We start from the raw sequence: 22,686 nt of genomic DNA, 5'->3' as shown, positions 1-22,686 counted from the left end.
TGTAAAAGCAACTTCATTTAAACATAACCACCTCCACCACCAAAAAAAGAAGAGGAAAAAAAAAGTAACAAAAATAATAGGGGAAAAACCCAAGACACACTTCCTAGGGGGAAAAAAACCCAAAAAAACAAAAAACAAAAATAAAACCAGCATGTAATTTCTGTCCTTGACGGAATGTATTAAATAAGCAAACACCACCAACAAGCAAAACAAGTACTACAATGTAAAAACATTAAAAAAAAGACAACCCTCTCACATGCATAAATGAAAAATTGCACACAAAGAACTCACATCTTTTCAAGCTTCAATAGTAAATATTCTGCTACTATGTATTAAATACTGCATGGTTTGCCCAAGCTAAGATGAAACCACATCATAAATCTGTTCGTACTCATAGGTCTAACAGGAAATTTTCAGAATGATCTAGCTTCAAGAAAAGCAAGCAGTGAGTAGTGCTTAAGAAAAATTGGTTCAGTATCTAATGGATAGTTGATACCTGCCACAACACAGCATTTTATATACTGTTAAGTGAAACTGCAATACAATCTAAGTTTATTTTGGGAGTGTTTGCTGTATCATTGGATTTAATGAAATGTTTAGAGGTGCAGTAGGCATGACTTTGAGTAGATAATGAAAGAAAATGCAAAATGCTTATTGATATATGTGTTCTTTAAACAAAAATTCTAGAGAAATTTTCACTTGAAAGTGTGTTTATGTATTTTACTGTTAAAGTTTAATTTTTGAAGTTCTTAATCTAAACTAATATTAGAGGCTTCACATTTTTATTTAAAAAGAAAAATGGATATAGGGACATATACTGAAATTATACTTTACCTAAATAAAGATACTTAATATGTAAAATACTAAGAACAAAAAGGCTGTATCTTTTTAATGAGTCCTTTTACTTTATAATTAAAGTGTGCTTCTTCCCTTCTCTAGTGCGGCTGGGGGTGAAATCTTTGACCAGTGTGTTGCAGACAGAGAAGACGCCTTCAAAGAAAAAGATGTTCAAAGACTCGTGAGGCAGATATTGGAAGGTGTTCGCTTTTTGCATGCTCATGATGTAGTACATCTTGATTTGAAGGTAAGATCTAAATTACTTTACAATTTTGAGATTGCTAGAGAATGACACTCTAGATGTAAAATATTTTTAACAGTGATTTATTAAAACATTTGTCAAGTTTGTATATTTTATTAGGTACTAAGGATATAAAGGTTGTGTCTGTTCTTATCCTTTAGCCAATTTGTTATATTAAGGAGGTAATGGATGTCTGCATACATAAAAGATAAACAATAATATGTTGCTCAAAAAACAGACCTTACAGGATATTGGTGGAGTAGTTGAACTCTTCCTGGCAAGAGACAGAGTTTAAACCAGACTTTTCAAAAAAAAACTTAGGATTTAGATAGAGAAAATACAGAAAAATGTAGAAAATAGAGGATAAAATTAACTCACAAGAGTTAGGAATACTTGTTGGGCAAATATGAGTGGAATAGTGTCACTGGAATTGAGAGATGAAGTAGGAGATACTGACAGTTGAGGAAAGGCCAGATTCCAGGGGTTTCAAATGTCATGAAGAGGTAGATGACTTTTTAGGAATATCTGAAAACCCGTGTTGTAGAAAATTAGGCAGCAGTAAAGAGAGAACTAAAGAGATTAGAGGTGGGTAGATTTTTTTTCTTTAATGTTTGTTTATTTTTGAGAGAGAGAAAGACAGAGTGTGAGCTAGGGAGGAGCAGAGAGGGGGAGGGAGACACAGAATCCGAAGCAGGTTCCAGGCTCTGCGCTGTCAGCACAGAGCCCGATGTGGGACTCAAACTCACGAACTATGAGATCATGACCCCAGCCAAAGTCAGATGCTCAACTGACTGAGCCACCCACAGGCACCCCAGAGGTAGGTAGATTTCTAGTTTAAAATGATCAAAGAAGGAAGAGGGAGGAAAGAGTACACAAAGGGCAGTTATAATGCTTTCAAGTGATCAAAATGCCAGCCAAAAGTAGGGGAAGCAAAAAAGGAAATTTTATTAGTTTGTTTAAAAATTTTTTTTTAATGTTTTTTATTTATTTTTGAGAGACAGAGACCGTGCAAGCAGGGGAGGGTCAGAGAGGGAGATACAGAATCCGAAGCAGGCTCCAGGTTCAGCTAGCTGTCAGCACAGAGCCTGATGCAGGACTCAAACCCACGAACCATAAGATCTTGACCTGAGCCGAAGCCGGACACTTAACCAACTTAGCCACCCAGGTGCCCCGAAATTTTATTAGTTAAAAAGTCCAGGGACAATTCTAACTTAAGGAATGGCACTATTCATTAATTCACATATTGCAAGTACATAGTTGGTTTTTCTTCAGTCTCCAGCTCTGCCTTCTCAAATGGCGGTAAGATGGTAGTAAGTTAGATGCTGTCATTTTTGCCTTCCAGTTCTCCAGAGATTCAGCAAGAAGGAGCCAAGTTCTATTAGTTCTTTCAGAAGTTCTGAGATTCTCTCATCAAACCAACTTAGATCAGTCTAGAACTAATAAGTATGTCAGGGGGAGGGAGGGAGTACCGGGTTTTGACTGGCCAGGCCAGCATTACCAGTGTCATTTGCTCCAACCCAGGAGGGTTAAATTTCTCCTCCCATTCCAAGTTTTATTTGGACTGAGTGGGGAATGGATACATTCTCAGACCAGTTCTGTTTCAGAAAGAATAGAGAGTAGGTGGGTGCTCAGGAGACAGACTGAATGTCCACTACAAGTGTCCTTAGCATATTCCTTCAGGCATCTGGGGCAGAAAAGTCTAATATCCCTGTTGATGGTTGATTCCACATGAAGTCCAGGTGTAGCTCCAGGGAAATGAAACATTCCTCAAGGAGTACACTGGTGGCTTCAGTTCCTTATTAGCCAGAGGAGTTCAGGTTAGGAAAGAACGTAACCTGAGGAGGCTAAACCCCTGGACCCAAAAGAGGCTTTCCTATCTTGGACTTGTGCAGCCTCATTCACTCCTCATCCTCTCCCAGTCCTTCTTGACCTCTGCTGTAGTTTGTCCCCTAGCGGAAGGTAGACCTGTGTGGAGGGGGTTGTCCAACTTTGACAGGGATCAGGATCACCAGGAAAGGCTTATTAAAGCAAATTGGTAGGCCCCAATTCCAGAGTTTCGGATTTAGGGAAGGGCCATGTAATGCTGATACTGTGGGTCCAGGTACCATTTTGAGAACTCTTGCTGTAAGGCACACTGTGACACATGATTGAATACTGTATAAATAACTGTGTCTAATCTTTACTGTGTGAAGGAACACTCTCAAGGAAGAGTGAACAGTGTGTACTCTGGAGGTTGACATCTAAAGTAAACTTGATAAAATTCCATATGAAATAAGGTGTAAGGGTAATAGATAATTCCTTCAAATAGCAGTTTCCTTCAGAAAAATATAGAGGAAAGAAAACAATTTTGAAACTTTCTTGTTCTTTTCTGAAGAATGCAATTTAAATTCATTCTGTAAGCAGATTTTTTTTAGTTCAGAGGCTAAAATGCGTGATTATAACACTGTAGACTATGGTAGAGTGGCACTTTTTGAAAGTAGTGTGGACAAGTATGTATCCTCATAAGGTTCCAAGGTAGTAAAGCTGAAGCGGCCTTATTGATCATCTGGCTAAAACCCTCATACCAAGGGTGAGGGAACTGGGGCTTTGTTTTTTTTTGTTTTTTTTTCCCTTTAGTCTGTCATATGCTTAGAAAATCGGGGCTCCTTGCTGTAAGAAATATCCACCTGTGCTTCCCTTGGAAACACTCACTGGAAAGACATGGTCTCTGCAGTCTAGACTTCAGTGGACTCAAACTGTAAGAAGCCTCAGGTAGTCTCAGCCATGCAGAAGAATTCCCAAAAGTAATGTTTGTGCTATGCTTGTTTTCATGTTTGGTTTCACACATGTTTTTACTTTGTTAAGTCACATTTTTTATGTTTTGCTAGTTCTATGATATAAAAAGGACTTCTAGGAATGAACTCCAAGTTAAATAACATTGCATCTATGGGCAATATGCCTTCAACTTATGACAGCTCAACCTATGACTATTATTCAGGAACTAATTAAGTAGCAAGTCCAGTTGCCAACACTATGTGTCATAGATCTTTGATGTTACTTGAAAGCAGCCAAAGGTGAAAATTAAGTTCTTGAATACCAGGTTTACCTGTGTATTTACGCAAGGAAATTATATCCCTTTCTCCCCAATACACTCAGTATAAATCCTATTCCTTTCTCCCCAGTACACTTAGTGTAGAATTCTTTCTGGATTTAATAGAGGCTTTGACGTTGGAAGCTGGACACTGTGTTTCCTAGGCCTAGAGGAACTAGAAGACAGGGTGGCCCAATAGGTTCTCAGCCTTTCTTTTCTGTGCTCACAGTCTTCACGTGTGCAGTCAGATTTGTCTCTAAGTGAACTGCTGAAAGGGGAAGGTTGGGGATGGGGTTGGTGTGGCAGGAATGCAGATAGGAATGATTTCTCCCAAAAAGGTCATCTCCAGTTGACTTTCTGTGACCTCTGTGAGTCTAGTCAGAGGGTCTACTGTCCTACACCTTTTAAATTTTTTTGTTTTTGTTTTTTATTTTTGAGAGACAGTGTGAGCAGAGGAAGGTCAGAGGGAGAAGGAGACACAGAATCTGAAGCAGGCCCCGGGCTCTGAGCTGTCAGCATAGAGCCCGACACGAGGCTCAAACCCACAAACCCTGAGATCATGACCTGAGCTGAAGCCAGACGCTTAACCAACTGAGCCATCCAGGCACCCTGTCCTACACCTTTTAACAGCTATCTGCCCAATGACAATTTATGCTTAAAATGTTGACTGAGTCTCTGTAAGAGCTTGAAAACTACAAAGCTAAATATGTTTTCTGAAGTTTTAATTCTGTGAATTAGAGAGAAAAATAGTTTTAATTCTATGAAAATTGGTAATCCCCACCTATAGGGTAGCTTTGAGTTAGCAGAGTATTTGTTCTCCATTATGGTTAAAATGGGAAATTCTTGTCCCAGAGACAAGTAGTAGTTAGAAGTTAGAATGACTATTATAGTTGCTCCTATAAAAGAGATAATTGACACAATGGGAAATGTGCTACTTGGCTTCAGGTCAGAGCCCAAATAGGCAGTTTGCCAAAAAGCTATTCACTGAAGACTCTCAGCCAAATATCTTAAATTGAATATGGCAAATGCTTTGAGGGGTAGCAGATGCAAATTTTGGAGTGTTTCTAGGATGACAAAAATAGAAAAGACACTAGATTGTGATTAGGGGAAAGCCCATTCATTTCATGTAAATTATGGCAGGACTGACAAATCTGAGAAACAACAACTACCAAAATCAGAATAAAACTAAAAGCTTCAAAATAATACCAGTTAGTGAATTAGTCATTGGCATAGTGGCCTGCTTTTACTTCAGTCAGAGGAAGGACTTGACCAAAAAGAACACAAAGAAATCTAGTCTTAAAACCCAGTGCTCCTTGTGTTTGAATGGTCTTCTGTTGGTTCGATCTTCAGCAGTTCTGTGCTAGGTATAGCATAGCATCGTTATGCATGGATGCATGTTAGCATAGCTAACGGTCGTTAGTTCGTCCACCCTATTGGGTGTATATGATGAGAAGCTCAGGAGCAGACCAGGAACTCGAAGCCAGAGCTTTCCCTTTTGAGATTTAAGTTAGTCACTCACTGGCAGTTTAAAAAAGTTCAAGTAAATGTTACGGTTTCAAACAGTCCCCCAAACTGATTCATTCAGACAGTAATATTAACCTATTTCTGTACTATAACCTGGGTTTTAATAAATAAAAAGTCAATTAACTTGAATTCTCATTGCCTCATAAAAATGTTGCTTAAAATTTTATCCATAGCCCCTTAAGGCTAATTAATAAGCAAGTTAGACTCAACTTAACAATGATCTTATCCAGGGGTGATTGTTCAGTAAATGTTAAATGGATTATATACAAAGATGAAGAAACCAAGATAAATTAATGGATTCCCCCACAGAGAAATAGGATTTTACAAAGACCTCCCTACTGCCTTTGTCTGTTTGAGGACAGTTTTGTGTGTTTGTTCCCCCTCCCCCCTTCATTGCCTCTCCATTAACCATGTCATTTTCTTTCTTACCTCCTGGGATTCATGCATCTTAAATAGAATTAGGTATCATGAGCCACAGCTTCTTTATCATGAATTGGATTCCCTAGAAAGGAACGCTGAGACACGTCTCTATTTTTAGCCCTTATATTGCACTTACTAGTAGTGGGTATATTTTGCCATCAAAGACTGACAGATTATAGTCCTGTAATTGTACTTCTTTTTTATTTAGAGGAGTAAGGTCTATTTTTAAAATGTATCTGTGGTCAGATAGGGCACAATTGATAGAAACTACGTAATAAACATTAACTGAAAGTTCATGAAAGAGTTCTGATTTTATGAGATGAGTTGCCTAGTAACTTCTCTGTCAACTGTTTAAGGTCTCTCACATTGGTAGATGAAGGATGCATGTGACTGGGCCTAGATTTCAAATTTGATCACACTAATTGCGAATTTATTACCACCACACTCATCTAGCTTTTCCATGATTACTAAAGAAAGCATATCCCAAGGAATGTAAAGTATAAACAAGCATAAGGGGAAAACATGTAAGCTATTTCTAAGGGAACAAATGATATTTAAGAATATTCACAGAATGTGCATATTTTATTAATCATAAAATGGACCTTAAAATACAGTGAAGATTTCCACTTAGCAATATTTCTTTTGGCATTTTGTATGTACTGGGAAGGGTAAAACATGTTCAATGATGAATACGTGTAACAGAACCAAACTTCTCTAATATGCCTGAATAATGACATTTTATTTTACTATAATTCATTAATGTAATAAAACTAAAATTACCTTGGGGCACCTGGGTGGCTCAGTCGGTTAAACCTCCACCTTCGGCTCAGGTCAGATCTGACGTTCGTGGGTTCAAGCCCCGCGTCAGGCTCTGTGCTGACAGCTAGCTCAGAGCCTGGAGCCTGCTTCCAATTCTGTGTCTCCTTCTCTCTCTGCCCCACCTCCTCTCATGATCTGTCTCTCTCTGTATTAAGAATAAATAAAACATTAAAAAATTATTAAAAAAAAAAAAAACTAAAATTACCTTGAGAAGTCTTGGGACTCATAATCCTAGTTTTTTCCTTGAAGAAATTACTAGAAGCTGATTAACAAGGAGAATGCCCCTTTATAATGAAGTTTGTTTATATATATTACCAAAACCTCTTGTTGTTTATCATTGAAGAGAGAGATTGGTTATATCACTGATCGGCTGAGCATTTTCACTCCTTTTGTGTGGGGCAGGGCAGGGGTACTTTACCTGTTAGCATTCCTCTATAGTCCAAGCTTCTGTAGAGACAACAGTTTGATTTTGTCTTTTTTTTTTTTTCAGTTTTAGGTTTTTACTGTAGCCATAAACTTTCAGAGGTTAAAAAAAACAGGTTTTTGTACAAAATTACAGATTACACTGAGCTATGGTATGGTTTTATTTTCACTGTTGAAGTCTATTTTTATGAATATGTTTTCAAAGTGAACTACATTTTGTGATTGCATAGTGATAATATGGACATTATGCAAGAGATATTAAGAATTACTGAACATTTATTGGGATATCATTTAGATTCCTTTTTTATTAAAAGTGTTGATAGCCGCAGTGTTCAGTCAAGTACCACTACTATTTGTGGCTGTTGAGCACTTAAGAGCTGAAATGTGTTCAGACTGTGAACTCCACACCAGATTTCAAGGACTTAGTATGGAAAAAAAGTAAAGTAAATATCTCAGTTTTATATATTACATGTTGAAGGGATATCTTAGACATACTGAATTAAAAGAATATTAATTTCACCTGTCTCATGTTACTTTTTATAATATGGCCACTAGAAAATGTTAAATTAGGTTCTGTGACTTGCATTACCTTTCCACAGGACAGCACTGGTTTAGAGAATATCCACAGATAATTAAGCCAGAATGGCCTGTCACATAAAGATCACCTAGTCTTTCAATTTCTTTTTCAACCTCTTGTAATCTAGCTTTTTCTCCCATGGTTTTACTAAAAATTATTTCTGCAAAAGTCTTTCAGACTTTATTTGCTATATTCAATGACTTTTTCTTGGTCCTCATTCTTCCCCTCGTCCCTTTTGATGATCCTCCTTCCTGTCTTTCACCACGATGCCTGTGTTCTTAGCCTCCCTCTCAGACAGCTATTTCATCACTCTCCTGGCCTCTTGTTAGATGTGGTTATCAGTGAGAACTCATCTTGGCCACTTCTCTTCTTGCCCTATTCTCTTCCTCTTACATACTTCCATGGTTTTAGTCTTGCTTCTGTGCCCTTGCCTTCCAAAGCAGTATCCTCAGCCTTATATTCTCTCCAGACTGAATTTCCAACTGTCCTGGGTGGTTCTGCAGGTACCTCAGATTCTGGGTGTGAGAAGCAAAATTGAACTAATTGTCCTCTCTTGCTGACTTGACTGTATTAGTCAGTGAATAAGCACCTTATTTTTCTTGCTCCTACAGAGCAACAGTCACAATGGACTGTGGATTTTGCCACTGTAATGAGCGAAGTTTCTTCCGTGTTTTTACATTCCATGCTTCTTCATATCTCCCTCACTCACTCTCTCCCTTTCAAGACTTTAAAAATAGGATAAAGGCACATTCTTCAGAGACATTCTTGTATTTGACAATACTTTCCATGTGTCATGCTATGTATTGGCTCACCTGTATACTTTGGCATGTGACCTTTTCTTTTTTTGGAATGTCCTCTTGCTGTCCCCTGTGGTCTGCCTTCTGCCAGTTCTTCCAGAATGGCTAAGAAAGCCCTGATTCTTATCCTTCCACCCTCTTTGTGGCTGCCACCACACTTGTCCCTTGCACCTTTGTGCTGTTCTTCAGTTTGCAGTCCCTCCACAGGAGCTGCTCTTTGCCTTGGGCAGGGTCTTTCCTCTCCCTGGAATGCTCCCTGTCTACCTCACCCACAAAGTATTCTGCCGTGACTGCTCCTTCTTAGCATTGCTTTCTCCCCAAATACTGTCTTCTCAGAGAAACCTTCCCTATGAATATAATATGCATATGCCCACAGACACACCCAGCAGACACTGTCATCCATTACCCTACTCTGAGTTCTCCATGGTGCTTAAAACTACGTGAGGTGGTAGTATTTATTCATACTTGTTTGTCTCCATTAGAGTGTAAGCCTCCAAAAGAACAGGGAACTCATGTCTTATTTTCTGTTATTTTCCAGTAGGCAGTCCATAAATGTTTTTTTTAATAAAGGACAAAATCCTTTTTCTCCTTCAGGGTCTGCTCACTTACCTACTGTGTAGTTCTCCAACGCTGAATTTCCCCTTATTTATTTATTGCCTGAACATTTTGTCTGTGATAGCACTTAACATGCACAGCAGAGTTAGTCAAGCCTGATATAGGTGCTTCTGTTTTCTCTTCTCACAGCACTCTCTCTGTCAGTAGGGACTTGTTATTACTCGTATTTATAGTGCCTCCATTCCTGACACAAAATAGACACCCTTCAAAAAAAATTTTTTTTAGTCATGTTTTTTCCTTTCATTCAAACAGCAAATAATATGCACCTCCTATGTGTTGGCACGGATCCTGGTGCTATCACGGCGACCAGTACTGTGGCTCATGGAGCTGTAGATTTCTCCCCATCCTCTGTTTTTGAATCCAGACTTTGAATAATCTACAAGGATTTTCTGAGAAGGGCAGGATGGATGGTTGGGTCAACATTGAGCCCCTTTTAAAAGAAAGGGACCATCTAGACCTCAAATTCCTTTTTCATATTGCAGCTCTTCACTGTTGAACATTGTTAGAATCTGCTTCACTGCCATCCTGGGTCTTCTCAGCAAGTTGACACCAGACAAAGAAGAACAGGGAAAAAGTATACAAAGATACTTTTGTGAGAGAGATCATGACAAGTAGGAGAGACTGAACAGTGTCCATTGAGACTCGCTGTCCCTGGGCCAAAGGGAACGGGTTTATGATGGGGCTGGAGAGCTAGGCAGGAGCTCAAACTAGCAGGGGTTTTATAACATTTTATAACACATTTAGAAGTTAAGAGCAATGGGAAGCTACTGAAAGGTTTAGGCAAGGGAGTGACAGCAGGTTTATATAGTGCAAAAGATCTTTCTGGCTAAGTATGGGCAAACCATTTGGAGTCTGTTGCAATTAAATAAAAATTGATGGTAGCATAAATGAGCATTCTCTAGTTGGAGAGAAATAAGCAAAGTTTAGAAGTGCTTAAATTTATGATTTAAAATCAATAGGATATGGTGACATGTTAGCTAAATGAGGAGAAAGTGGGGAGAGAGGAATGACCAAGGTGATTCTTAGTGTTTTCTTCTACCCTGCTGGTTAAAGGTGGCATTCCCTGGGGTGTGACTATCACTGGCATACAGGGAATCTGATTTGGGAGAGAAAATAGGAGTCTGGTCTGGGCATGTTGAATTTGAGATAGCCTTGAGACATCAAAGGAGAGAGATTAGGTAAGCAGTTGGTTGAAGAGGTCTGAGCCAGAGATAAAAATCTGTGACTCCTAATGTATAGGTGACAATTAAGCCTGGGGTGCAGATACCTTGTGTAAGGTGAGAGTGTGGAATAAAAAGAGCAAAGAGCCTCAAGATCAGGCCGTGAGAAACCCACGTTAAAGGATGTTGAAGAAACCCACGTTAAAGGAAGTTGAAGAAACCCACGTTAAAGGAAGTTCCTTGAACCCAGTTAAAGGAACCCAGTTAAAGGAAGTTCCTTGAACCCAGTTAAAGGAAGATGAACCAACAGAGGAGACAGAAGCAGCAGCCAGAGAGTTAGAAAGACCAGGGTAGTGTTTTGTTCTGGAAGCCAAGAGAAAAGGAGTTTATAAACAAGAAAGGAGTGGCAGCAGTGCTAGGCACTGCTAAGGTGGTGGTCCAGAAAGCATGGAAATATGTCACTGGATTTTAGTGACTTGCGGTAGAGGAATGGGGACACAAGTTCAGCGGAGTGGTTGAATATGCATGGAAGGAAAGGACGTGTTAACATTCATTGTAAACCTCTGGAGAACCACAGTGTGATGGCGAGGACAGAAAAATACAGTTAGCTAAACAGATAAGTTTGCTATGTACAAGATGTTGTGGAGTAGAGAGAGGGCAGGCATCAAACCTTCCCTGGAAGGCCACAGGGGGCATCAGAGAAGGCTTTATTGAGGAATCAGTGTCTGTTGAGAGCCACTTCATACATGAAGTGAATGATGAAACTAAATTAGTTGGGGAGAGAGCTTCCTGAGCAAAGGCAATGCATAATGCAAAAAGCATGATATGAAAGTGAACATCTTGTTTAGGGATTACAGCTTGTTGGATTTGGAACACAGGTTGCCTACAAAATTGTGACAGGAGGTTAATCTTGAAGAGTAAGCAGAATCTAGGTCATAAAATACTTGAGGTGCTACAGTGAAGTATTTATACTTTATTAGTACTGGTGCTTCTCAATTTATCTTTGGAAATATTCTTAACGGCAGAAGATAGTAAGTGTAGAGTCTGAAGCAACACAAACTTTTCTTTCTAGTGCCATTTCAGAAATTCTAATGAATTTTATATTCTCATCCATAATATATCTATTTGACTTTTTATGTAAAAGTATCTTAGGTTATTTTCATTTGGGTAAAAAAAAAAAAATGACTCGGAGAATCTGAACCCTATTAATTCTGTGGTGTTGGCCGGCTCTCTCTCACCGATGGTCAAATACATTCCATTTGAGAGAGTGTCAGTTGGTGAGGACGAGCACTGGCACCATGATCAGACTTACATTATGGTCAGATCATTGTACAGTGAAGGATGGGTTGAAGGTGGGGGCAACTAGAGGCAGGAGAGTAGTTGTCTGGGTAAGAAATTGTGAAAACCCAAATTTAAGCAGTGGGGGTTTTGCAATTTAAGAAGGAACATTGGCATGCCAGTGACTTCACAAGGCATGAGACATGATTAAAAATGAAGGAGATTGAATACTTTAGGATGATTCACCAGTACCTGACCTGGGCACTGAGACTGTGAGTATGGAAGGAGAGGCATGGGTTTGGTGGGATTGAAGGAAGAACCCTTGCTTGAGGTGTTTACTGAATTGATGGCCTTTACTCAGTAGTGGGAGTTGAAGGTAAGGCTCACTTCAGTCAGATGAAAAGATCGACTTTCATTGGACCTATGAGTCAGCAAGGGACTTAGGGTAGAGGTAGGTAGAGGTCATCAGCAGGTATGTGGTGGCTGAAGCATTGATAGTAGATGAGATTGCTGAAAGAGAGAGGGCCAGCAGGCAAGAGATCTAGGGCAACATGGATATTTAAAAGGAAAGAAGGGGGAAAAGTCCTAAGAAAATGGTGAGAGATCTATTGAGGAGGAAAACATTCAAGAGGGCATATAAGATCACAGATCTAGGAAAGGGCAAAATCCAGAATCCATTGCATTGAGAAGTGAGGGAATAGCAGGAAGTGCATTGGCTGGAGAGAAATGCAGAGACACTTTTTTTTTTTTTACATTTTAACATTTTAATAATTTTTTTGAAACAGAGTGTGTGATCGGGGGCGGGGGGGGTCAGAGAGAGGGAGACACAGAATCTGAAGCAGGCTCCAGGCTCCGAGCTGTCAGCACAGAGCCTGATGTGGGGCTTGAACCCACGAACCATGAGATCATGACCTGAGCCGAAGTCACCAACTGAGCCACCCAGGCACCCCGCAGAGTCACTTTATAAGTGGCTTGGTCTTGTTTTTAAAATAGAGGTAGATGCACGTTTATGTTCTGAGCAGGAACCAGTATAAAGAAAGATTATATAAGACCTGTTGCGGTATACATTGTAAGAATGTTGTAAAAATATTTGTTTAATGAATGACTGCTTATTGTTAAATTTGTCAATCTCAGTTTCACAGTTCACATGTGTGTTTTATGCACTACTTGCTCTTTCTGTTCAGTCATGGTTTCATTAATTTGGAGAATGGGGTGTTATTTTTTTAGCCTCAGAATATTCTGCTGACAAGTGAATCTCCATTGGGTGACATCAAGATAGTTGATTTTGGTCTTTCAAGAATAATGAAGAACAGTGAAGAACTCCGAGAAATTATGGGTACTCCTGAATATGTGGGTAAGTATTCCTAAGACTGGGTTGTGTTCTGTGTTTGGGGTCAGGCATCCTCTTCACTAGGGAACTCGCATGTGGCATGATTAATAGTGGGGTCAGCCATCTGCTGTGTTGAAATTCTGCCATCAGAGACTCCATCCTTTATATTAAATTTTAAAATGGTAAACTTAAAGAGTTAGGTACCAAACTGATGATCCCTTTCCCAAAAGGCTAAGAGAATTTGAAGGGATTACTTCTAAAAGGAATAGAAGAGTATTTTCTTCATAAAGTGTAGGATATCAGATTATCTGAAGATGAGAGTATATTTAACAAATGAGGGCCTTTAAAGAACTTCAGGTTTGTAATAAACACTGTTAAAAGTAATCGCAAGCCCTGCAATTCCATAGATGTGTGAAATGGGGCATTTTGTTGGATTGATGCAAGGTTGAGAGCCTCTAGCAGAAGGAGAAAGATTAAACTGTGAAGATACTAGTAAGAGAGCAGCTGAAGTGATGAACTGTGGCTTCTAGGTTTGGTACAAAAATAAGTAAATTATGACTTTTTTTGATAAACTGGAAGAAAAATAGGATGCAAAAAATTAGTGGTTTGAATGAATTAAAAAGAAAAAAGATATCTGTAAGCAGAGCAAGGCAGTGAAATAATCAAAAGGTTGTGACCAGAGATTATAATATCAATTTAAAATTTCAGAGATTAAACAGCTCTTTGTAATTTTAAGGCCTTGGATGTAGCTGTGGAAGGGCAGCTCTTTAGACCTGTAGGTCAGGAAGCATGGATACGCTATGGGTCATGGACACGAGTGTGGAAGTTGTCTGAGGTGATGGCAGGTGGGTTAAGGAGGATGGTTTTTGTGTCAGATGATAGCAAGCACCCAGGGCCTGGGCCTCAGGGAAGAAATTTACTTGACGGTGGCAGGTGGGCAGACAGGCTGCATTCTAGGGGGCCTGGGGTGACCCAGGCCTCCTTTCACAGAGGAGTCAGTGAAAGGAGTCCTCCTCAAAGGAGCGGAAGACAGCAGGACTTTGTTTACAGGGGAAAGTCGATTCAGGGGACACGAGGCTGGGAGGACAATGGGTTGAGGAAAACCAAGCTGTTTGGCAATGCTAGTACAAAAAAATAAAACTTTAACATACGTCCTACGATTTGAGAGGCGCCTGGGTGGCTCAGTTGGTTAAGCGTCTAGCTTCAGCTCAGGTCATGATCTTACAGTTTGTGAGTTCAAGCCCTGCATGAGGCTCTGTGCTGACAGACTCTCTGTCCCCCCCTCTCTGCCCTGCTCACACTCTCTGCCCTGCTCTTCCAAAAATAAACATAAACAAAAAATAAGTCCTACAATTTGAAACAGATCTTTAATTAGGTAATAAATGATATCACAGAAGAATCTTCAAAATGTTGATGTGTTGTTTGTGGCTAGAATACTTATTTCAGTAAATGTCATGACCACACTGTAAGGTTTAAGAATGTGGCTTTAAAAAAAAAAAAAAAAAAGTGGCTTTAACAGGGCTTCCATCTAGGAAAGAGGCAGCCCAGATTTTTCAGCCAGTGTAGAGCATTGTAAACTAGAATGAAGTGTTGTTAGTTGAGAACCCTGTAGTAATTATTGCTCTGAATGAGTTTTTTGTTTTATGCTTTCTGTTCTTTGATAAATTCTAAATTTTCTACCAAGAGAGCTTCCCCCCCTCTAAAAAATAGAACTATCTTTATTATGAAAGTAATTTAAAGCCAATCCAAAACAACTAAAATATCCAAAAGTATGTAATAGAGGAAAACAAAGGGAACTTTCCTTTCTGTTATGGACTTTCAGAGATGAGTAGAAGACTCCCATCTTGTTTTCTACACAGAATCACATACTTGGGAGCCGTGTGCTACCTACTGGCTGTGTATGTGACCTCAGTCCTGAAATCTCTGTACCTCACATGCCTCTGTCCATAACATGGAGCTATAATAATACTGCCTTATTGGATTTGCTATAGCAAGCTCTTATATAATAAACACAGGAAAGGAAGCCAGTTATTTCCTACCCCTTCTTCCCACCATCTTTTTAATGTTTCAAGATTTTATTTATATTCTAGTTAACATACTAATAATAGTGGTTTCAGGAGTAGAATTTAGTGATTCATCACTTACATACAACACCCAGTGCTCATCACAAGTGCCCTCCTTAATGCCCATCAGCCTTTTAGCCCACCCCCCCGACCTCCCTGTTCACCTCCCCTCCAACAGCCCTCAGTTCTCTGTAGTTGAGACTCTTTCCAGTTTTGCCTCCCTGTTTTTATCTTACTTTATTTTTCCTTCCCTTCCCCTATGTTCATCTGTTTTCTTAAATTCCTCAAATGAGTAAAATCATATGGTCTTCCCACCATGTTTTGCTCTATGGTCTCTTATTTTACTTTTTCCCCCCTCCAGTAATTTGGATGCTAGGCATTTCATTTTAGATTTCCTAGTAGTTTCTTTTTAAACTTTGGAATTTGAACTATTATTAAAAATTGTCTTACTGATAAAGTAAAACTTTTAAATACTTGTAGCTTCGGTTTCACAGGTCCATTTCAGAAGTTGAAGTTGAGGAAATTTAACCTGCTTAACATTTTCTCCCAACCTTTCATTCCTCATATTCAGGGGGGCAGAGGGGGGGAGGTTGTCCCCAACCAGTAATGAATGACTTGAGTGTTTTGTCTTTTCCTAAAACATCTTCAGTCCCTTTTTTTTTTAAAAATCATAATTACAACAGTTGTTTAGTCTTTGATCTGTTTTTAAATGGATCCAGTACTTGATTGCCTGTCTTTTCTTCCTATTTGCATACTTTGAAAAAAAATCATCCTTTGGTTGACTAGATTGTATCAGTAAAGTAGGCGTTTCCTTTCAAGGAGGATTTTCATAAATCTCTAAGTTTTTGAACATTTGAGAATGTTTCTGTTGCTTTATGTGTGACAGCATTTTAGTTAAATATTATCAAGGCATACTTGTTTTTCACAACTCTATGGAGGCAACTTTGTTGTCTTTGTGTGTGATGCATGTCCTCTGAGAATGCTCAGGGTTTGTTTTCTTTAACCTTGTTGGCTGACTTTTTGTCAGTGGGTAGACCTGTACAGCTCACTCTGGCTACCGCATGGAGAATAGATCAGTGATGTGGATTGAGTGGGGAAGTCAGGAGGGGAAAGTGCCCTGGTCTAGGGTGGGGGTGGTAGTAGTGAAAAAGAGGGATCCATTGAGAAAGATTTAAAAGTAGAAATCTGTTAGATACAATGCTTGATTATGATTATAGAGGATATGGGAAGAGAAAGGTATTAGTTGTCAGTTTCTATTACAGTATTTATGCATTCAGATATCTTAAAAAAAATATTAGGACCCAACAATGGAGGGTGCAGGTGAGAAAAATATTACATCTAGTTAGACTTTATAATAATTCAGATTATATATACAATATACATAATGTTAATTTATTTCATTTTAGCCCAAATCTTGAGTTGTGTCTTAGAGTTTCTAATGAGTATTTAAAAATTTGTTACCTTGAAAAGCAAATTAGGAATTTTTTTCACATAGCTAAATGTTTTCTTCTGTTTCTGATGCTAGCTCCTGAAATTCTGAGTTATGATCCTATCAGCATGGCAACAGATATGTGGTAAGAGCTATTTATGAAAAAATTGATCAAAATTAGTTTTAAGAAGTGAATAGGTCACTAATTTTTCTTACATTTTCATTCTGACGTAGGAGCATTGGAGTATTAACATATGTCATGCTTACGGGAGTATCACCTTTCTTAGGTGATAATAAACAAGAAACATTCCTAAACATCTCCCAGATGAACTTAAGCTATTCTGAGGAAGAATTTGATATTGTGTCTGAGTCTGCTGTTGACTTCATTAAGACACTTTTAGTTAAGAAACCTGAGTAAGTATTAGTTATTATTGATCCTTGTCAATTTTTGAGTGATCTGCTCTGAAAAAAAGATTAAACTGAAACACAAAAATGTAGATAGTAAGTTAGATAAGACCTTGAACTTATTACATCTGTTGAAAGAAAAAGTGTCAAAAATGAGAATGTTTCGGGGCGCCTGGGTGGCTCAGTTGGTTAAGTGTCCAACTTTGGCTCACGTCATCTCACAGTTCATGCATTCAAGCCCTGTGTCGGGCTCTGTGCTGACAGCTCAGAGCCTGGAGCCTGCCTCAGATTCTGTGTCTCCTTCTCTCTCTGCCCCTCTCCCACTAGTTCTCTTTCTCTCAAAAAATGAATAAACATTAAAAAGAAAAAGTTTCTAGAAAATGTAAGTTGCATCTCAGTATAACAGGTATTGTCTACCTGTTTTTGGTCTTCCAAAAGGACTTTTCAGAGATATTTTCATTGTGGGAATGCATTTGCACACTAACACCAAAACTTCTAGTCTTATTCAGGAATCACAGTAAGATTCTTAACTCTTCATACTTCCCAAAATATAATACAGTAAATCTACCTTATGTTCTGATTAAATTGATTCATAGATTTATTTACTCATTTAGTTTTTTTTTAAGTAATCTCTATACAGAATATGAGGCTTGAACTCAAAACCTTGAGATCAAGAGTCCTATGCTCTACCGATTGAACCACCCAGTTTATAATTGAAGTTTTAAACTATTTAAGTGTGAAATATGTATCTTTTTATAGACATCGAGCCACAGCTGAGCAATGTCTAAAACATCCGTGGTTGACAGAGAGCAGTATTCAAGATCCTTCTTTCAAGGTGAAAGGGACATTAGAAGAAGCCAATGCACTCCAAGAAGGTGATTCTGTGCCTGAAATTAGTTCAGATACTCAGAAACCAGAAACCGAGGGATCAGTTGTGACAGAGGAGTTAATTGTATTTACTTCATATACTTTAGGACAATGCAGACAGTCTGAAAAAGAGAAAATGGAGCAAAAGGCCATTTCCAAACGATTTAAATTTGAGGAACCTTTGCTACAAGAAATTCCAGGAGACTTTATCTACTGAGCAATACTTCCCTTTAGAACTTTAAGATTTCTGCATTGAAAACATTAATATTATTTATGGACTTCTGGCCAAATGGTTCATGTACTGAATGTGGACAAACCAGGTATCACTGATAGAAAAAAAACCTAAAATTGCTTTGTCAAACTTGTGGAGTTAGATATATCAAGACAGATTTATAAAGTTGCCAACCAGGAGATTTAACGGGTAAAGTTATCTGTGTCAATGTTATTTTTAAGAAGGGAGATGTCTGAACCTTTTATTTCTAAATCTCGTTTCTCCAGAATGAAAATTTGTGATGCAAAGATAATCTGTATTTACTTTCTTTAAAAATCCAAGTAAAAGTGCCAAATTAACATCTTTATAAACCTATTTGCATTATTCTTATGTATCTGTATCTACATATGTGTATTGATATCTTTACTAAAATTGATACTTTTTCACTTTGGATTTTTGGGGGGGGAGTAAGATTTAATTAGGCATCTTCCAAATTTTGAGACCTAGAATAACATCCACAATAGTTTGATAATGTCTTATTTTTATATTTTATTACTGCTTTATATCAACTTGATTTGACCTCTTTTGTCTTTGCTTTTGCCTAATGTTTATAACCTATCAGTGAAAAACCCTTGCTAATTTTTTTTTTCCTCTTCAACGTCACTAATAAGAGTGGTGTTGACTTTTCACCTCCAGTTATTCTGGTTTTAAGGTCAAGGTAGGTTAAGTAATCTTGTAACATTAAACCAGCACTGGCTTTTCAGCCGAGTTTCCTTCATCACATCTTACCTGAGTTTAGGAGTCTGTGCCCCTGCCACCACCTCACATGCTCGTCACCTAATTTTGGTCATTTGAAAGTGTCAGTGTGATCTGATCAACATGATGGTTGCTTTGGTCAGTGAGAAGACGCTATCGTATTGTGTTTGTTAACAAAATCCTCCAGAGAGGAGTAAGAGTGAAAGCATATTCATCCTGGCCATGGAGCCTCTATTTCTATTGTTTATTGGCCCTCAGATTGTATTAGGAAAAGTTCTAAAATGCCAAAATATTTATAAACTTTTATTTTGTTCATAAAAAATTTGACGTTGGATACTTTGTCATTAGGGAGGAAGCCTTGTTCGCTAAAGACATAAGAATATACTCAGTAGAATTTAAACTTATTGGGATTGAACACTTTAATTGTATGTAGGCCCCATGGGGAATAGTACATTCTTACTTAAAACAATGGAAATGTAAAAGTGTACGCTGTATAACCTGAAGCAACTAAATCTCTTTCTCACACAAAGTCTGAGTAGTGTCCTTATTTATCTCGTTAGGCTCAAGTTGTGAGATGCTCACGAGTGCAGTCAGTCCGCCCCTCCTACTGTGTACACACGCCAGGCTTGTGCTGTGCACTGTGCCCAATACTCTGAGCAACTCAGATCAGTCCCTTCACAGGCTGCTCTTTGGGAGTCACACGATGCTCTCTTCCCAGCACGAGTTCTCAGTGTCCCATCCTGACACAGTGGCAGCACCTCATCACCTGTTTTCAAAGTGTGTGCAGAATTCAGTGTTAGACATCGACCCCACGGTCTGTAGTCACAACCAGCCCTGCCAGGAGGGTGCAGGGGCCCTAATAGGTGTTCTTACACCAGCAGATGAGATAGCTTAGGCAGCTTCAGCCATCAGGTTGCACTATTTCCTCATTAAATTGGCTTGATTTATACAGTTTCTAAGCCAGCTCTAGAAGGAAGAAGAGGAAGTTCTGCCACAGTGGCAGGGTTTTCACTGAAAACACATGGTCACTATGTTATGCCTCAGGTAAGTCTGGGAAGAAGTAAAACACAATTCAAAATAAAATATTACAAAATACTACAAAAATATTTATAAATACCTCTGACAAAAATAGGAGGGGGTGAGAATACCCACTATTGAACGACATATTTTTATACTTTGATAGATATGTCCAGTTTTAAAAATCAGAATCATTCAGATAACATTTAGACCTTTTCCAAGCCATTTTAAATATTTACACAGTTGCTGTATTTTTCTTTTAGTGGCCACTTTGCTGACTGCTGTGTGCTGACATCCTTACTTGCTTTTGACCCCTGAATTTAGAGTTGTATGATGCTTTTTTTTTCAGAAGTACTTATACTTGTAAAGATGTACTGAATTTTTTGGTTTATGATACAGATAGAGCATGAAGAATCTTCCCAAATTGGGCCAAATAAAATCCCCTAATGACTTACCAACTCTATACTTACCTAATGCTCTTAAAAGAAAAAATTAACAAGTTTACAAAGAACTAAGTAGTATTACTGAATTTATTCATAGAATTCATTAAGTCCAGTTTTAATTATAATCACTAATATTCTAGCTTGAGAAGTTTGTGAAATATGCAAGATGTATAAGTGGTTTTAGTCAATTGGGAAATTGTGTTTTCATGCTGTTTTGTTTTCGCCTGAAAAGAGAAAATGCCACTGTCCAGTAGTTAAAGAGATACCATAACTCTTAAACTTTTACAACTGACCTCAGTTTGGAAGAAAATTTACTAGAGAAAAAGTCATAAAGGTTACTCAGAATGTTAGACAAGAAGTGAAGTACAGTCCTAGTAATGTAACGGGTCGTATACTGCTCAGTTCATGGAGGCCTAAAGCAAGAGAGATCCATGGCATCAATATAGGTCATTTTATATACACGGGGAAAGGTCATTATTCAAGGTATAAACAAATTAATCCTAAATACATTTTAAGCTCACACTTGTAGGAATTTGAATTGTACTGATGAAACTAAAAATAGTCAAAATTGATCAAGGTCATTTACTACCTAGTACCTCAAATTTGTTGAAGAATTTTTAAAAACTAGATTAAAACAAAATTTGCAAATAAGAAAATGTGTAGATCTAAATCTACACTAGACTGCATCAGGTTTGCTGTGTGTACCATATAACCCTGTTCTTAACTCTATTGTTACAGCTTGCCTTATCAGATTCACATGGATGGAATCATGGCATGTGCTTGCTCTCTGGTGCTTTCCCTCAGCATGTTTTTGAGACGACTCCATGTTGGGGTTTATATCAGTAGTTCCTCTTTTCTTTTTTTTTGGTTTACTTATTTTGAGAAAGGGAGAGCATGAGCAGGAGAGGGGCAGAGGCAGAGGGAGAATCCCAAGTAGCCTCCGCCCTGTCAGTACAGAGCGTGGGGCTCCCCAGTGTGGGGCTCGAACTCATGAACCGCGAAATCAAGACCTGAGCTGAAATCTAGAGACACTCAACTAACAGCCACCCAGATGCCCCAGTGGTTTGTTCCTACTGCAGTGTTGTACTCAGAATATACCACCGTTTATGTGTCCATACCTCTGTTCACAGATCCCTCGGCTGTTTCAGGTTTTGGCTACTCTGCTTTATATGTTCTTGTCCAGGAATTTTTGTGGACACATTGTCATTTCTCTCCAGTTAAGTAGGAGTAGAATGCTAGGATAGATGCTTGTTGAATTTTTTTAAAAAACTGCCCAACGGTTTTCCCAAGTGATTGTACCATTTTCCATTCCTGTCAGCAACAGCTGAGTCCTGGCTGCTTCACCTTCTTGCCAGGATCTAGTGTTGGCCATCTTCTTCATTTTAACCACCTTTGTGGGTGGGTGGTGGTATCACCCGCTGGCTTAATTTACATTTTTCTGGTGACTAATGAGGAACACTACTTCCTGTGCTTGTTGAGCCATTCTTTTGTCCTTTTTTCTCCTTTTTAATAGTGAGTTGTGATAGTCCTTTATATATTCCAGATACAAGTCATTTGTCAGATTTATATAGTAAATATTTTTTCCCACTCTGGCTTATCTACTTTCTAAACAATGACTTTTCAGAAGATGGTGGTTTTCATTTCGATGAAGTCAGGTTTATCAGTTTCTGCTTTATGGCTAATACTTTCTGTATCCTCTTTAAGAAGTCCTTACCCCAAAGTCATGAAGATACTTTTATTATTAACCTTAACAGTTTTAGCTTTTACATTTAGGTCTGTGATTCATTTTGAACTACTGTTTGTGTGTGGGGATGGAGGCTGTTAGGCAGGAGTCCAGTATATTTGTTTCCTATATGAATATTCAGCCATTCCAGCACCATTTGTCAGAGATTTTCCTTTACCCATTGAATTGTTGTGCTATCCTTATCTAAGCTCATTTCTGTGGATCTACTTCTGGATGCTCTTTTGTTCCTTTAATCTATTTGCTTATACTTTTGTCAGAATTTTGTCTTGATGTCAAGTAAAATAGGACTTCCAATTCCTTCTAAAACTGCTGTTGATTCTAGGCCCTTTGAAACAATAAATTTTAGAGCTGGCTTGGCAGTTTCTTCTAAAATTACCCCCCCTCCAAAAAAAAAAAAAAAAAAGCCTCATGGGATTTTGACTGAGATTAAATCTGTTAATCCATTTGATCTTTTAACAGAATCTTCCAGTCTATAAACACAGTATATGTTTCCATTTACAGTAAAACCATGGTTTACAAGCAGATTTGTTCTGGAAACATGCTTGTAATCCAAAGCATTTATATATCAGAATTTCAAGAACCATTGGCTCAGTTGTGATCATGTGACATTTGGTATCATGCACTTGTAGTGCAACACATCACTTGTATCAGGTTAAAATT

The 22,686-nt window shown here is 38.4% G+C and overlaps 2 protein-coding genes across 10 annotated transcripts in view; one reads left to right on the top strand and one right to left on the bottom strand.

The window, feature by feature from the left end:
• STK17A (serine/threonine kinase 17a) overlaps positions 1–19,351 on the top strand; it is a 40,320-nt gene extending 20,969 nt beyond the window's left edge. The window contains exons 3-8 of one of the 2 annotated variants that reach the window (XM_029926495.1): positions 940–1,084; positions 12,989–13,115; positions 16,680–16,728; positions 16,818–16,997; positions 17,748–17,863; positions 17,963–19,351. In XM_029926495.1, the coding sequence (XP_029782355.1) occupies positions 940–1,084; positions 12,989–13,115; positions 16,680–16,728; positions 16,818–16,997; positions 17,748–17,863; positions 17,963–18,072 (727 nt within the window). In that variant the 3' untranslated portion in view covers positions 18,073–19,351. Of the gene's footprint in view, positions 1–939; positions 1,085–12,988; positions 13,116–16,679; positions 16,729–16,817; positions 16,998–17,747 lie in introns of both variants that reach the window. The other variant, XM_029926488.1, reaches the window with a different exon arrangement.
• LOC115281176 (cytochrome c oxidase assembly factor 1 homolog) overlaps positions 7,018–22,686 on the bottom strand; it is a 28,563-nt gene continuing 12,894 nt past the window's right edge. For 5 of the 8 annotated variants that reach the window (XR_003904148.1, XR_003904155.1, XR_003904156.1 and 2 more), the window contains one exon: positions 19,113–19,588. The gene's annotated coding sequence lies outside the window, so the exon portion shown is untranslated. The other 3 variants (XR_003904150.1, XM_029926548.1, XR_003904154.1) reach the window with 2 other exon arrangements.

Source organism: Suricata suricatta, chromosome 2, assembly GCF_006229205.1.
Source record: "Suricata suricatta isolate VVHF042 chromosome 2, meerkat_22Aug2017_6uvM2_HiC, whole genome shotgun sequence".
NCBI classification, from domain to species: Eukaryota; Metazoa; Chordata; class Mammalia; order Carnivora; family Herpestidae; genus Suricata; species Suricata suricatta.
This window is presented reverse-complemented; position numbering and strand designations above follow the sequence as displayed.